Source organism: Onychostoma macrolepis, chromosome 05 (genome assembly GCF_012432095.1).
Source record: "Onychostoma macrolepis isolate SWU-2019 chromosome 05, ASM1243209v1, whole genome shotgun sequence".
In the NCBI taxonomy this organism is placed as follows: Eukaryota; Metazoa; Chordata; class Actinopteri; order Cypriniformes; family Cyprinidae; genus Onychostoma; species Onychostoma macrolepis.
Genome location: NC_081159.1, coordinates 43,466,586 through 43,483,839, shown reverse-complemented (window position 1 = coordinate 43,483,839; position 17,254 = coordinate 43,466,586). Strand labels below are relative to the sequence as shown.

General features: G+C 36.2%; 1 protein-coding gene and 1 long non-coding RNA gene across 3 annotated transcripts; both read left to right on the top strand.

The window, feature by feature from the left end:
• The first annotated feature begins 525 nt into the window (after window positions 1–525).
• LOC131541474 (uncharacterized) lies at window positions 526–3,774 on the top strand. The gene is made up of 3 exons (XR_009271519.1): window positions 526–661; window positions 1,000–1,124; window positions 2,796–3,774. It is a non-coding gene; the product is annotated as an uncharacterized LOC131541474 (long non-coding RNA).
• Window positions 3,775–8,158: 4,384 nt separating this feature from the next.
• Window positions 8,159–17,254, top strand: LOC131540148 (cytosolic phospholipase A2 gamma-like). 2 transcript variants are annotated; one of them, XM_058774649.1, is made up of 15 exons: window positions 8,159–8,408; window positions 8,674–8,699; window positions 9,218–9,329; window positions 9,425–9,567; window positions 9,652–9,853; window positions 11,303–11,405; window positions 11,485–11,625; window positions 11,944–12,006; window positions 12,094–12,153; window positions 12,582–12,710; window positions 12,960–13,100; window positions 13,823–13,900; window positions 13,980–14,134; window positions 16,802–16,967; window positions 17,049–17,254. In XM_058774649.1, the coding sequence occupies exons 2-15, from the start codon at window positions 8,674–8,676 to the stop codon at window positions 17,195–17,197; spliced, it is 1,668 nt and encodes a 555-aa protein (XP_058630632.1). In that variant the 5' UTR covers window positions 8,159–8,408; the 3' UTR covers window positions 17,198–17,254. The 2 variants fall into 2 exon arrangements, with proteins under 2 accessions (XP_058630632.1, XP_058630631.1); XM_058774648.1 differs by having other exon boundaries at window positions 12,549–12,710.

Here is a 17,254-nt window from a genome sequence, read left to right as displayed (position 1 = left end):
TGCATAAATGTAAATGTAATGTAAATGTTATTCCCTCACTGGAGCGTTTGTGGACACCTCCAGCTTCGGCAGCCAGTTTGACAACGGCTCAAAGAAAAAACACCAGCTTGAAATGGACATGCTGTACCTGTAAGGTAACAAACTCTGTCACATGAGAGTTTATTAACATTTGTAATATCAACTTATATGAACTTGTGTGTCAAAGCTAAAATATATAAACATCATTACAGTTAGAAATGTTAAAAATCATTTAAAACAGTTTTAACAGCACATTGAATCTTCTCAATACACATGATTTAAATAAAAGATTATGCTGAACAATTTAAGGGCTCAAGTTTGACAATCAAACAATTTGATGCATTATTATACATTTTGTTTTAAAATTGATACGTTTTTGTTTCATTTATTGAAAACACTTTAAAATGTAATTGTATTTTCTGCGGCTATGTGTGGCAGCGTTTTAGCTGATGAAGACAAGATTAAGAAATTCATCTGGGAAAAAAAAGAAGGCGCAGCTGCATTCCAAGATTCAGTTCAGCTGACAGTTTCAGAAGAAGATTCAGCTGACAGTCATTTCATTATCACGTGAACTCTGATTCTATTTATTTTTTCCCCAGAATTCTTACAATAGAATCAGAAATGACTGAGGAAACGAGGAAAGGTAAAACATTTCTTTGCATTTCTGTTTTTATTTATTGACACGGTTTTTCCTTTGTGTCTACTGATCTACTGACAGTACTAAAATTAACAGTGATGAATAAATACTGTAACAAATGTATTTCTCATGCACCTTATTTAAGTGTTACAGAATAGATCATGAGAATGTCATCAGATTCATTTTAGCTTCAAATCAAAGCATCTTAGTTTGGACAATGTTGTGTGTCTGTTTGCTTGTGGGAATCCTGATATCTGAACATGATACATTTAGGGGTGGAAAGCACTTACATTCAAGACATTCTGCTGTGTGTTCATGTTTGTTTATTGTGTTTTCTTTAAAAGACCCAAACTCCCCACCTGTATACAAGTGTTATTAGATGCTCATGGATCTTGTGGACATGAATCTCTGTGTTTTAAATGAAAAGATCCTTCTGATCTTGACAAATCCATCATAAAAACACTGAAAGGTGAGCTTTTCCTAAAGTCTGCAAGAATTCATATAGAGGAGACAGTTATTTTGTAGTTCATTTTATGATGCTTAGTGCAGTGAATGTTTCTCAGGGTTCAGTTTCTGAACAGACACAATCAAACAAGTTATTTCTAGTCTATTCTTTTGAATAGACTAGAAAACTTTGTTGGCATTAGTGGAAGCGCCTTAGCATGGTTCAAATCGTACTTATCTGACCGCCATCAGTTCGTAGCAGTGAATGAAGAGGTATCATATCGATCACAAGTGCAGTATGGAGTACCTCAAGGCTCAGTACTAGGGCTGTTACTTTTCACACTTTACATGTTACCCTTGGGAGATATTATCAGGAGACATGGTGTTAGCTTTCACTGTTATGCTGATGATACTTAGCTCTATATTTCTTCGCGGCCTGGTGAAACACACCAAATTGAGAAACTAACGGAATGCATAGTCGATATAAAAAACTGGATGACGAGTAATTTTTTACTGCTAAATTCTGAAAAAACAGAGGTGTTAATTATCGGACCTAAAAACACCACATGTAATAACTTAGAACATTATCTAAAACTTGACGGCTGCTCTGTCAATTCAAATCACAATGTACATGTTACATCGTAAGTAGAATGGCATCTACGCTAATATTTGTCTGTTTCTTTCCTATTCTGTTTCTCAGTCTGTATCCGGTCAGATGATGTCTACAGCCCTGATCTTCAGCGGAGACCAGGACACCTAGATGAGCCCCAGAGACATATCCCCAGTGAAAACCTCGATTGAATACAATAAAACTAAAAAAAATATAATAAAATAACTAAAATATAATAAAATACCTAACTACATAATACTACTATTGTTAGAAATTGCAACAAAATTAAAATAGAAATATAAACTTTTGAACTGCGGGTTTGGTCTGGTCAGAGGAGAACTGGCCCCCCGACTGAGCCTGGTTTCTCCCAAGGTTTTTTTTTTCTCCATTCTGTCACAGACGGAGTTTTGGTTCCTTGCCGCTGTCGCCTCTGGCTTGCTCAGTTGGGGACACTTAATTTCTAGCGATTATCGCTGATTTGATTGCACAGATAATATTTAAACTAAACTGAGCTAGACAATGACATCTCTGAATTCAATAATGAAATGCCTTTAACTGAAAATTGAAAATTGAGTGTTTAATCTTATCATTATACATTACTGACACTTTATCCTCTAATTTGATACTGTTAAGTGCTTTGACACAATCTGTATTGTTAAAAGCGCTATATAAATAAAGGTGACTTGACTTGACTTAACATTAATAACCATAATTATCCACAAAAAATAGTCTATTGAACATGCTGAGGATAATTTGTTACAGTGGATTGCAATGTTCTAGATTACATCTTTTTTTCAGCTTAAAGATACATTATCAATGCCAATCGTTTTTGTCTGCTGAATGACAAAACACAAGTTGATTTGTGGTTTGACCCTTTTTTAATATAAAATACTATTTGAAATATAAAGGCTGTATTTCATATCTGTATTTAAAATGTATCAGCCTTTTGGCTAGATAGACTAAAGAACAGATGTGCGATTGCGAAACGCTGAATGCAGAAAGTCAGAAAACTAACTAAGAAAGGAGACAGAGTGATCAAACTAGATTCTAGACAATAACTCAAAAATGTGTTTGCCTCTTTTACAGAGCTCGCTGGAGGCAAACATCAGCTGATTTTTCAAGGGGAAAAACTGAATGTTGCTGAAAAAGAAGCTGCAAAACTGTATATGAAGCAATTCACTGAGGTTGTATGTAATGATTTTAGTCAATTGTTCAGTTCAGAGACTTTCGGTAGGTTGAATTGTCTGTACAATTGATTAGTATATCATACTTCTTTTTTGATTTTCTATCCAGATTAATGCGTAAACCGAGAAATGCTTTACTCTTAAAGGGTTAGTTCACCCAAAAAATTCTGTCATTAATTACTCACCCTCATGTCGTTCCAAACCCGTAAGACCTTCGTTCATCTTTGAGATTTCTGTCCCTCCATTAAAAGTCAAAAACTCACCTAATCCTCTGATGCTTCAAAACATTTATAAATAGATCATAAAATGAAATCCATATGAATCGACAGTGTTTACATGAACACACCAAGCCAATCATTTTGATATATTTTTAAGAAATGAAAAAAGAGCACAGTTTTAAAGGAAAGCAACTGAATGTTTCACAATAATCGGTTTGTCTCTATTATCGTGTTTTCATAATTGACGAAAGCCAAACTCGAAATCTAAACAAAAATTTGATTCAGAACACAGCCCTTATTTAAAGCATAAATGCTGAAGTGAAACCTATGATGAAACATCAAAAATCATCTCCAAAAAACCATATAGTCAACTGAAAAACAAGATACAGAATATAGAACAATATCATTTACTAAATTTAAGAACCACTGTTTGTATTTGCATTTCAGATCTTTGCTTGAGCATTTGTAGATGGAAGACAAATCAAGATCATTTTAATGAGATCTGAGAGATTTCTGTCCCTCCTTTGAAAGCCTGTTCACTCAAAAGTCTCATTCTTCAAAACATTTATAAGGAGATGTGTTAGATTTTGCTGTATTTGGCTGAGCTGTGGTTTGGGTGGTTCGCCAATGTACTAGATTTCTCTAATACCCTTAATAAGTAAGCTTGACCTGAGTTCTTCATATATAAACATTGATTAGCAAACAATGTTTACTGAAAGCTCAAACGTGTTTGCTTGACCTCATTGGTTCTCACACGTTTGAGCTTCTGCAAGAACCAATGAGGTTTGTTCTCGCAGTACAGTTGAGCTTCTGTTTATGTTTGCTGGTCACTGTTTAAATTTGAACAAAAGCAAATTTAAATCATGTGAAGTGATTGTGTCTCTTCAGAAGATTCGGATTAAACCACTTGATTCATATGGATTTATTTTACAATCTCTATATATCAGAGTTTTGTTAGCAGACTTTCAAGGGAAGGACAGAAATCTCTCAGATTTCATTAAAATGATCTTCATTTGTGCTTGGAAGATGAATGAAAGTCTTATGGGTTTGGAACCAAATGAGAGTGAGACACCAGAGGTCGCAATAACCTTTAAAACCATTGACAGATTATTACAAATACAAATGCTGTGGTTCATTTAAACAGAAAACTATTTAAACATAAGAGCACATGCTTTTATTTTAACAATATTTATCTACAATACACGGAGAAACAATCCACTAGCATTCCCATTCATTTCAACCTGGCAATTTCAGTGAATAACAACTTTAATTTTGACTGAAATGTTTCTCTCACCTTTATAATGAAGTGATACTGTTATGCTTTTCCACTGCAGACTGTGACCAAAACTGCTGATATGTGCAAGAAACTAAAGATCCCTTTCCCTGAAGTCAACATTCCCAGTGAAGACCTGGAGAAACCAAAAGATTTCCATGTGTTCAAAGGCCAAAACACTCCAACCGTGATTCACATCCCTCTGTTTAATGTGGCCAACTGTGGAGGCAAGTTAAGATTGTCCAGATGAATAAAACTAAAATATCAACTGTTCTAATTTGGCTATTTTAATATTTCTTTAGATAAACTTGAACACAGGAAGAAAGAATATGAGACCTTTCAAGGTCCTTACAGCGCTGATCACAGATCTTATGGAATTCGCTGGAAAAAACATCTCAAACAACAGAGAGAAACTGCTGGAGCAGATTGGTGGCATCGTTGAGCAGAGAAGACAACTGATGGCATCTGAACATAAGTGGTGCATAGCTTTCTGAAATGAGGCAAAGTCCTCACTGTTTGTTTTAATGTTTTTCTTTTTTTCAATGTAAAATTATGTTTCAGTTCCAGTTAACACTTTTTTCAGGTTAAATGCATTAACACCTCACCTCAGATTATGATTTCTAGTCATTCCAAGTCTGAATGTTACGTGATATAAAGTGGTGCTAGAAAAGACAGAGTAGATCATTTCAGGTGAAATAACAATATTAAAAATAGCATAACCTTACATTAAGTGTTGAGATGGGATTTTGTGCCATCTATGGTCAAGAGAAAAAATTAAGGTTTTACCCTTAAAGGCATGTGCACAGACCAAGTCTGTCCTATAAAATGTTCAGTATAAATAAATATAGTTAGAAATTCAATCATCATGAAGGCATCATAAGCCAGAAAAAAGAGACAGATAAAAAGTTTTTACTATTCAGGGAATAAAATTTAAATTAGCATTAGTTGGGATGTATAGTGCATGATATTCTAGGGTAGTCCATCCGTGAAAGCATTGTGTTTTTTGTTGTTGTTGTTTATTTCATGTATCGGTAACACTGCAATAGAGAACGTGAAGCTGCATCACACTGCGTTGCATGCTGGTGCCGCGTCCCAATCTTTGGAGGATCAACCTCTGATACTGATACTGAAATTAATACCAATACCTGCTTACCTTTTGTTTTGTTTTTGCCAGGAAATTAAATATTCACATTCTTCATGGTATCATTTGCCGGAAAGAGTTATTGAATCTTAGTGCTGCATTTGAACTATCGACCACAACATTCTTTTGTATAGACTAGAAAATTATGTTGGCATTAGTGGAAGTGCATTGGCATGGTTCAAATTCATATTTATCTGACAGTTATTATCAGTTTGTAGCAGTGAATGAAGAGGTATAATATAGATCAGAACAGAAGTGCAAATATGGTATACTACAAGGCTCAGTACTCGGTCTGTTGATTTTAGCCCTGTACATTCTATCCTTGGGAAATATCATTAGGAAATATGGACTTAGCTTTCACTGTTATGCTGATGATACTCAGCTCTATAATTATTGGTGGCCTGATGAAAAATACAATGCACAAAAAAAAAAAATGGAATGCATAATTGATATAAAAAATTGGATGACTAGTAAATTCCTACTGCTAAATTCTGAAAAAAAGGAAAAGGTTTTAATTATTGGCCCAAAAAAACTCTGCATGTAATAATCTAGAACACTAGCACTTGATGGCCGCTCTGTTAATTCTTCATCATCAGTTAGGAATCTGGGTGTGCTATTTGATAGCAATCTTTCCTTTGAAAGACACATTTGTAACATTTGTAAAAACTGCATTTTTCCATCTTGAAATATCTCTATATTGACATATGCTCTCAATATCAAATGCAGAAATGTTAATTCATGCGATCATGACCTCAAGGTTAGATTATTGTAATGCTTTATTGGCTGGTTGCTCTGCACGCTTAATAAACAAACTCTAGCTGGTCCAAAATGCAGGAAATATATATTAGCCTGGTTCTGTCAACACTGCACTGGCTCCCTATTAAACATCAAATACATTTAAAATCCTGCTGATTTCTTGAAGTGCTCTAAATGGTTTAGGTCCTGTTGCATTGTAGTCCTTCACATCCACTGTGATCTCAAAATTCTGGCCAGTTGATAATTCTTACAATATCAGTATCGACTGTTTTGATCAACTGGAACAGTCTTTCTAGCATTTTTCAGGAAGCAGACACTGTCTGTCAGTTTAAAGGGGTCATATGATGCGATTTCTTCTTTTCCTTTCTTTTGGTGTGGTATGTTGTTTGTGCATGTATACGATCTGCAGAGTTACAAAGCACAAAGGCTCCCACAAAAGTATTTATTCCATCTAAAAGAGAAGGCTGATCCAGACTGGGCTAAAACGCCTCATTCAAACATGTCTACGTCACAATGTGGAAATATTTGCGTAATGCTGCCCAAATGTTCACGCAAAGAAAGGCGTGGTTTCAGTATCGCAGTAGTGTAGATGTAGCCATGTCAGGGAGATGAGAGAGAGAGAGAAAAAAAGAGAGAGACAGACAGACAGACAGATAGACACAGACAGGGAGACAGGGTCACATCACTGTGTCACGCGACTCTCGGGGGAACAGAGCAAATGTTCACGCAAAGGTTCACGGTTTATTTTAAAATCTCAGGGGTACTTAAAGGGGTCATTGATTATGATTTCACTTTTTTAACTTTAGTAAGCGTGTAATGTTGCTGTTTGAGCATAAACAACATCAGCAAAGTTACGATGCTCAAAGAGAGATATTGTCTTTTACAGAATTGCTGATTGACCACCCCTTTAAAGTAAATATGGCTATTGGGTGAAAGAAGTTGACAAAAAAGTTTGAGAATGTCTGCAAATAAGAAATAACAAGAATCTGTGCATTTTAATGAGTTTGAAAAACAAAAGCCTTTCAATAATACGTAATACATGGTTAAATAACCTACTGAGTGATAATTCAAATGAAAATGAATGTGTTCATCAGTAGTTGATGCAATGTTGAAACGCTTAAACCTGAAATGATTTTTTAAATCTAGTGGTCAAATGCTGTCGCCACCCGACTAATGACTAGTCTATGAATGTCCACAAAACTGAAGACTTTCTGAGTGTATATAAGCAGTAGACTATTTTAGAAAGGAAAATTTAAAAGATAAAAAAAAGAGAAATTAGAGAGAATCAATAAATTAATAATTTATTGCTATTGTGTGAATACTATGTAATCAAAAAAGTAACTGTAGTCTGATTACGAGTACCTTAAAATGTAACACTCTAATTACAAGCACTTAATTTTTGAATCTGATTATGTAATCAGTTACTACCCAGCTCTCTCTCTCTGTGTGTGTATATCTATTGTGGTGGGAGAAAGGAGGCTCAGACTCGACGTGCAGTGAGATATCCCCAAAGAGGCATTTATTGAGTGACAATATTGAAAGTGGTGTAGGTGCTCTAAGGAGGCAGAACATCAGCCCTGAAGAGTGTAGAAGCAAAGGTGTAGGAACCTGTTGGAACCTTGTGATCTCTTAGTAATCACTGGAGCCTAGGAGAAAAGAACCAGAGACACCGTTAGCCTGGTTTTGTTTAGATCTAGTCTCCCCAATGCTTTTTTTTTTTTCTTTTCTGCTCTGTTTATATCCCCTTCTCCTGATGGCTCTCAGGTGGCTCCTGTTCACAGACTCCGCCTCCCGGCAATTGGATCCTCTCCCTCTCCATGACAATGCTAATGAGTACTTGGGTAGCTCGTCACAATATATATAATCAGCTTTCTAATTACACTCATGGATGAAAGCTGATTAAATCAGTGCAAGCTTAATCTGTGCAACAATTCACAGCAAGTCACCACACCAAGCTTTTTTTTGTGTGTGTGGATATTTTCTGTTTTTCTGTTGTCTGAAGTCTATGTTAATCAGCTCTTAATGATCCAGAGCCTGTAAAAGAGGATCTTCTGTCTGATCTGAGAGAAAACGGCAGCTGAGTTGTTATCGGTGAATCTCAGGATTTTACAAGACCAATCAAGAACAGTGAGTAAATGTGTTAATATTTTTACAACAGGCAATTAAAAACGCTTAATGTCATTTCATTTATAGTCACAATAATACAGTAGTATGAGTTAATTTAGCTCTAACTAAAAGTTGGCCAATACCAATGACCTGCAAACTAAAGACTACAGTATGCACTGTGGCTAATAATTGACATTTGAGGAATGACTTTTCCTGATTTTATCAAAAGATTTTCCCAAATAGGTTTCAAATTATTTTTACTTTAATGTTGACTCTTGTTTTACAGATGAGTGCATCCAAACTCCAGGGAAGGTTCGTAATCCTGCTCAGATTCCTAATTCTATATAAGTACTGTACTGCATTACTTGCACAATTAATGTCTATTATATACAAACTAGATCATTCTGTGAACAACTTTAAAATAAACTTCAGAGTTACAATAAAGGATAATTAAGAATGGAGGGTTGTCTTTTTATTCAATCCCAATGGTAACGGACGGATGAATAAAGGATTTGGGATAATAAAGAAAAAGAGAGGCGCGTGCGTAAAGTAATCCATTTGAGCTGTTTTTAAAATATGCATAAATTCAGTTTTGTTTATGTTGAGAACTCAAAATGAGAAATGCTTCTTGTCTGATCCCATTCAATAATAAGTGACGTGAATCGCATAAATGCCAGACCATATTTTAAATTCAAAACTGAGTAGTTTGCATGACTGGATATTACTGATGGTTGTCAGCAAACAAAATGCAAGGTTCATCTTACCTTTCACCGTAGTACTATGAGATGTTAAATTCAGCACTGATCCGTCTGTCTTTGTGACCAATGCAGTGGTGAAGTAAGAATCGCACACTCTCTACATAAGAAAGAGGAGGAGTTTGTAGTCAAAAGGAGAGAAACTGTTTTTCAAAGCCTGCAGAAACTCAACATACCCTGCAGTCAGGTCAAACATCTTATACTTCATATCTATCTACCTGTCTATTCTTTCTTGAAATGACCTACAAATGTATGTTTGCACGATCAAACTGTGTATTTCAGAATAAAGTGCCACACATTGCATTATTAAGTTCTGGAGGAGGACAGAGAGCCATGGTGGGTTTGCTGGGATCCCTGGTTCAGCTTGATAAAGCAGGTCTTCTGGACTGCATCCTTTATCTGAGCGGAGTCTCTGGATCCACCTGGTACGAACCCTGAGAAACAACAAACACACAGAGATCGAATTGGGTTGAATGTCAAAAATGAGAGCAGTATGTTCTTCTCTGAAGGTGCATGGCCTCCTTATACCAAGAACCAGACTGGTCCACCAAACTAGAGACCGTGAAAGACAAAATCATCAAGAGACTCAGCGGACCAGGAGTCAGCTGGGGAGACGCATATGAAAAACTGAATAAATATTACAATGAGAGAGACTTCTTCAGCTTGACTGACTTCTGGGCAGTGATGGTCATCACAACATACGTGAAAGAGGTCTGTAAATATTCATACTACATCCCTGCATGATTTATGGTAGTCCCATTCAGAGATATCTGTAACAAATTTTTGTTCACGTGATTCCAAGGAACTTGAGGAATATATGAACACTTACTGTAAAATTTTTGACGTGGGGTCCAAAGACCACATTGATAGAAAACCTCCAATATTTTAGGATTAAATGACTTGTAACAAGCTGGATATTGTTCATTCAACCTGTTGTCACATCTACCTGCCACAAAAGTAAACAACTGATCACAAAATATTTATGCGAGTAGAAATGTAATAGCCCCCTGTTCATAGCAAGCAAGTGCTCTGGAAGCAAGACGAACGAGCAATTTTAAACAAGACAAACATTTTAAGGGATAATGTTGACCTACACTTATTTACATACATTTTCACCCATTAAGAAGTATTTGGACATGAGACACAGGTAAGATTTGTCAGTAGTTTCAACTCAAATCAGTTTATTAGAGCGTGTTCTAATCTATTCTATTAAAAAAAAGGTACTTCCTAACAACATTACCATAGCAGAGACATGTCGGTGCTGCAGGTTGGAGAAATGGGCATGTCTGAGAGGTCTGTTTTAAATGCTAATGGCTTATCGGAAGTGACACTTCCAGCATAGACGAGGCGTGCACCTTGTAGTTATGCTAATTATATTAAAATGATTAAAATGTTCGTGGTATTAAATGGTAAAATATGGGGTAGCCAAGAGAGCTCAACATGTTGCAAATAAAAAAAATTAAATAAAATACCTGCGACTTAAGAACATTTTCATCAGTTTGACAACAGGTATTCTACAAATAATCAAAACACAACCAAATGCAGAAATGTGTTGCAAATATTTACAATACAATCGAATATGTATAAGGGATCCGCAACAAGTAAATAACCTGGCTGGGACATGCTTATCAATCTCTGCTCTGAAAGGTGATATTTTAGTTTTTTTAACGCCCTTATAATATGACTCATTAGCTTTCATTAGGATATTAGCTTAAGTTGATGAAATTCACAACTACTGTGTCTGTGAAACATTAAAGGTCCCATATTGTACACTTTTCTGGGGTTTTATTTTAGGTTTTGATGTCCTTAATGTATATTTGCGGCATAAGTACCAAAAACCATCTCAATATATTTTTAGAGCTCCCTAAGAACAGGTCGATTTTGGCCTGTCTAATTAATATTCATGAGCCTCTCTTCTGATTGGCTTGTTTTCTGAGTGACGCACGGCCAGGCCAACCACAGGTAACTAGTTAGGCTGATGTCACAATTACGTCACAGCGCTAAGCTAATAAACCTACCATTAAAATTATAGACTGATAATTTGTTTGTCAGTGGGCAAACATACAAAATCAGCAGGGGATCAAATATTTTTAATTTTTTCCCCCCACTGTGTGTGTGTGTGTATTTAAAAAAATGCATTTAAAAATGTTTTTTCTACAGATTGATGAACACACTCTGACAGATAAGCGGTCCCAACTTGGTAAAGACCCGTTTCCCATCTACACCGTGAATGACAAGCAAAGCAAACAGGAGAAGGGAGGAGGTCTGTGTTTGTCTGAAAGAATTAAAGGGTGTTATTGAGCTCGTGTCTGCTGTTATATGGAGGTGTTTTCTGTCTGCAGACCCCTGGTTTGAGATCACTCCATATGAAGCAGGTTATTCCCTCACTGGAGCGTTTGTGGACACCTCCAGCTTCGGCAGCCAGTTTGACAACGGCTCCAAGAAAAAACAGCAGCCTGAAATGGACATGCTGTACCTGCAGGGTATCAAACTCTGTCACGAGAGTTTGTTAATATTTCCAATACCAATGTACACTGATCACCGAAGTTAATGGGCATCAAAACGTTAATATAAATATTACAATTAGAAATGTGAAATCATTTAAAGCAGTTTTAACAGCACAGTGAGTTGCTGTTTTTCAAAATAAGACTTCTCATTACACAATGATTTAAAATACAGATAATTTATGCTCAATTTAAGAGGTTGAATAACAATTTTGTGCTCTAGACTAATATATTACACTTCACAAATGTTTTGTTTCATTTATTGTAAACTCTTAAACATAATCATGTTTTCTGCAGGTCTGTGTGGCAGTGCTTTAGCTGGAGAAGATGGTAAAGAATTAATCTGGAGAAAACTTCAAGGTGCATCTGCATTTGAAGATTCAGTTCTGACTAAAGCAGACATTCATTTCATTATGTGAATCCATGATTATATTTGATTCCCCCCAGATTTCCTTAAACAATCAAGACCTAAGACAGAAACGAAAACGTCTGAGGAGATGAAGGAAGGTAAAGCATTTATTTGCACTTCTGTTTTTATTTATTGATGCGTTTTATCTTGTCAACTGACCTACTAACATTAACAAAGACTAATCCATACTGTAACAAATATACTGCTCGTGCACATGCGTGCATACACCGTGTTACTGAATAAATCATGAGATGATCAAATTCAATTTAGCTTCAAATCAGAACATCTTAAATGGGACATTTACATTTAGCAGACGCTTTTATCCAAAGCGACTTACATTGCATTCAAGTTACAGTTTTTACATTTTATCAGCTTGCTTTCCCTGGGAATCAATGTTGTGTATGTTTATTTGTGGTGAAACTCCTGATATCTGAACATGATGAATCTGGGGGTGGAAAGCACTTACATTTGGGACTTTTTTTTTTTTCTTCAGCGTGTTCATATTTGTTCAATGTGTTTTATTCAGAAGACCCAAACTCCCCACATGTAGAAAAGGGTCACCAGGTTCTCATGGATCTTGTGGATATGAATGTGTGTGTTTTAAATGGCAAAGATCCTTCTGCTTTTCATCAATCCATCAGAAAAACGCTGAACGGTAAGAAGTGTTAGAATTCATATAGAGGAGCATAGTTTAGTTCATTTTAGAGTCTAGTTATCACACTTACTGTCAATTAGTAATAATAAGGTTCAGTTTCTGAATAGACAATCAAAACGTTATTGAACTTTAATCTAATAGATGAAACCGCAAAACTGTATAAGATAACATGGAAAAACATGTCATTAAACAAGATGGATGAACTTGTACCAGATAACAAGAACTCCGTAATGTTTCTCTCTTTCACAGACCTCACTGGAGGCAAAAGTCAGCTGATTTTTCCTACAGAAAAACTGAATGTTGCTGATAAAGAAGCTGCAAAACTGTATATGAAGCAATACACTGAGGATGTGTGTAATGATTTGAGTCAGTTCAGTTTTGGGCTTTTAGGTAAGTTGAACTAGCTCTACGTTGTATTTGACTTGTATATTGTCATTTTTAATGCGCAAAACAAGTGCTTTACTGTAAGATTCAATAAAGCTTCCAATCAGCAACAAAAAGGTTTTAACTGAAGCCAAGAAAGAACCTCTGCTTTAGACGACCAGTAAAGTGCGTTTATGGCAAAAATCATGATTATTTTAAAGGGACCGTTCACTCATTTACTCGCCCTCATGTTGTTCCAAAACCATACTGTCTGTTCGCCCAAAACTATAATGCTCCAAAACATTCATAAAGAATTGTAAAATAAATCCAATATGAATCAGATGGTTTAATTTGAGTTTTCTGAAGAGACAGTCACTTTACACGATGAACAGACTTTAATTTTGGCTTTTCTTCACGTCAACAACTGACTGTATTTACATGAACACCCCAAGACAGTCATTTATCTTTATGTACATATTTAAGCGACTATAAAATATTGCAGTTTTAAAGGAAGGCAACCAAATGTGGCACAATCATTTCGTCATGTTTTTATAATCACTGAATGCCAATATTGACTAATTTCAACTAAAATGTGAATAATCACATCCCCAACTTTAAAGTATAAAGCTAAAGAAGTTTTATAAATGAATTCATTTCCAAATATAGTCAGAGACTATATAAAGAATATAAAACGATGTAAGAAACTTGGAACCATTTCCTAAATTTAACAACCACTATTTGTATTTCAGGTATTGCCTCTAGCATTTCAACATGCATGATTCGGTGGATCTGGGGCAGAAACTATAACTTCCTCCACAGAATGACAGGTGAGAACAGACCTGCTGTTAACTAGAAATTCAGTAAAGTGAGTGACATAATGACTCATTTCATGCTGCGACCCTTTAGATGAATCTGTGCCTTCCGCTCTTCTGAAAACTGAGATGAGAGACTTTGAAGATGCAGGACTATTACTCAACTCACCGTACATCTCAGTGCTGAGAAAAGAACGAAACCTTGATCTCATCATTTCCCTGGATTTCAGTGAAGGCGACCCTTTCATGGTATAACACGCATTAAGACGTACTCTAATAAAAGTTAAAGACACAGATCACCTAGAAATCACTGTTTACTCCCCCTCCTGTCCTTCCAAACCGGTGTTTCTCTCTTTTGTTCTGTAGAAAACAACAGGAGAGACTTTTATTTATTTTAAAAATCTTATAAATTAATCTTGCTGATTATCCTCATTCATTGGACCTCCAGAGTTCACACTAATCTTAAAAAAAAAAAAACCTTGACAGATAATTACAAATGCGGTGCATTTAATTCAATAAAACCAACAGCAAAGAAAACTATTTAAAGGTGTCATGAGCTGCCTTTTTATTTTATTTTTTTTTATTTTTAAAAAGCAGAAAACCGTACAAACTATGCTAAAGTGATCGTTTTGAGCAAGTATTAACTCAGGGATTTATTTAAAAAATCCCATTATTTTAGCTGAAGTATTTATCAATACTGTGAGCCTTTTACCCCATGCCACCTCATACAAGATTTTTAAACAAAATAAAGAATTTGAATGATTTATTTTCTCAAATCTGTTGCTCCATTAAAGGAGTCATATGATGCGATTTTTCAAGTTTTCCTTTCTCTTTGGAGTGTTAAAAGCTGTTCATGCATGGATGAGATCCCTAAAGTTGCAAAGACTAAAGTCCCAAACCCAAGGAGATATTCTTTATAAAAGTTAAGACCTCCACGCCCCCCTAAAACGACTCATTCAAACGCCCCCACATGTCTACGTCATAATGTGGAAATATTTGCATAATGCCTCCCAAATGTTCTCGCGAGGAAAGAAGGCGTGGTTTCAGTAACCGCAGTAGTGTTGACGCAGCCATGTCAGGGAGACGCTGTGTGTTTCTATGCAAAAGCACTTTATTTGCTTTCCGAAAGTAGATGCAGTTAGGAATCATTGTTAAGATTTTTTTTTTTTTTTATAAAACAACAGCACAACCCAAATGTTTGAATTTTCTGGACGACAGTTTCGTGAACACAGAGTACAAGGCTGGCTCCCTGATAGCATGCATACATCGCAGAGATGTCTATTTGACATCTGCATTAACATCTGTAAGACTTATTATTATTATTTTTTTTAAAGGGCGTTTGCTCATCTGCAATGTGTCTATTGGACGTTTCCTATCAGTTGTCAAATAGACATTTATTTGATGCCTTTAACATGTTCATGATTCAGAAAGCATGTAAAACTGACATCTTAGATGTCTGTCAGATGTTTGAACGCAGCAGATGCTTTCCAGATCAAGCTATCTTTAACAGACATCTTGTAGACTTACGTCTGCTATCTGGGGCTATGCACGAAGGCTTGAAGGAATAAAAGGAAAAAAAAAAAAAGAAAAAAAAAAGACTATGACAATCTGGCGCTTCTGAATCAGCGACTGTAAGTATGTTTTGTTATTAGTTGAAGTATTTGCTGTTGACTGTTCAAATGCGGAGTTTTGCGTGTAACATGTGTAACAGGGTCACATCACAGCGGCGTGTACAGCCCGTCAGAAATTCTTAACTGCAGCTTGTGTACTGCAAATACATACGAGCATCATCTCGGTGTCTGTCATACGATCGGTTCCCCTTTCAGGCTTGAACTGATAAAACTAACTCGAAAGCTGAAGCTCGCGATTATGGTAAGGGGTGTTACACTTCCGACGCATGCTTGTGGTATTAAGCCAATCACAATGCACTGGGTCAGTTGGCCAATCAGAGTAGACTGCGCTTGTGGGAAGGAGGGGCTTTGTAGAAAGCGACACGTTTGAGAGAGGCTGGGCATAGAGGAACTACAATAATGTGCAGTATTTGAAAAATGTTTGTTTTAACATTAAAGCATGTCAACATTCTGTTACACCAAATAATGATCTCTGCATTAAAATAATGATCCAATGAGAAGAGGCAAAGCAATAGTGATCACGTAATGAAAACAGTTGCTCACACTTGTGTTGCAACATTACTGTTGTATCCAATATAGGCGGCCCAGTTTTCTGAAAATCTCGCATCAAAATGTTACTTGTTTGTCCACTAATCCGCGGTAAAATTAAGTGAAATAAGGACCAAGTTCTTATTGACGCAATCTGGATCTTCATTTAAAAGTAAAGTTTATCCACTCTTTCCTGACGCTGGGATCAGAAGGAAGGCAAAGCAAACACTGTTTTTTCACAGCTTGGCACTGCACAGCGTCTTGTTGTCTTCAGAGCCAACTTTATTGTTTGGATTCTGCATAGACCTGTGCGTTCTCTTCCCGTAAACGCTATATGTGCGACCTGGTGGGCTGGGCTAAACGGGTAGCGACGTAGATGAGTAGAAACCGGTGTTGATCTGTGGAGGTGGTGCTTATCCACACTATTACATCATAGTGTAGAACATACCACAAGCTGTCATTTTGGTAGACTGCCTTCAATAAAAGTTTTGAGTTCTGAAACTTACAGGATGTTTTTATAGTACAATGATCTCATGTCAAATGATCAAGAGCATTTTGGTTCCTCAGTTCATGAACCCTTTAAACAAAAGTGCATATGTTTTCATTATAACTGGTATTTATTTATAAAACCTGGAGAGGGCATCCGCTAGCATTCCTATTCATCTCAGCCTTATTATTTCAGTCAAGAAGTTAAATTTCAACTCAAATCTCTATCTAATCCTTGCAATAAATAAATGCTGTTGTTTTTCCACTGCAGACAGTGAGAGAAGCTGCTGAGAAGTGCAAGAAACTAAACATCCCTTTCCCTGAAGTCAACATTCCCAGTGAAGACCTGAAGAAACCAAAGGACTTCTATGTGTTCAAAGGCCAAAACACTCCAACCGTGATTCACATCCCTCTGTTTAACGTGGTCAACTGTGGAGGCAAGTTGTGATTTGTCTAGTTGAATAAAACTAAAAAAAAAAAAAAGCCTATAGATGCATGTAAATGTTTTATTTCTTTAGATGAAGTTGAGGCCTCAATGAACAAATATAGCACCTTTCAAGATCCTTACAGCACTGAGATGATCACTGATCTTATGGAGGTCGCTGGAAAAAACATCTCAAACAACAGAGAGAAACTGAAGGAGCAGATTGCGGCGGTCGTTGGGTGAAAAGGACACAACTGATGAGAATCAAATCAACTGTAACAGATGTGATTACAATTATTG

Coding starts and splice junctions, on each gene's coding strand:
- LOC131540148 (XM_058774648.1), top strand. CDS start 8,674: ATGAGTGCATCCAAACTCCAGGGAAG. Junction 11,406..11,484: donor CAAACAGGAGAAGGGAGGAG/GTCTGTGTTTGT, acceptor TTCTGTCTGCAG/ACCCCTGGTTTGAGATCACT. Junction 12,711..12,959: donor CATCAGAAAAACGCTGAACG/GTAAGAAGTGTT, acceptor TCTCTTTCACAG/ACCTCACTGGAGGCAAAAGT.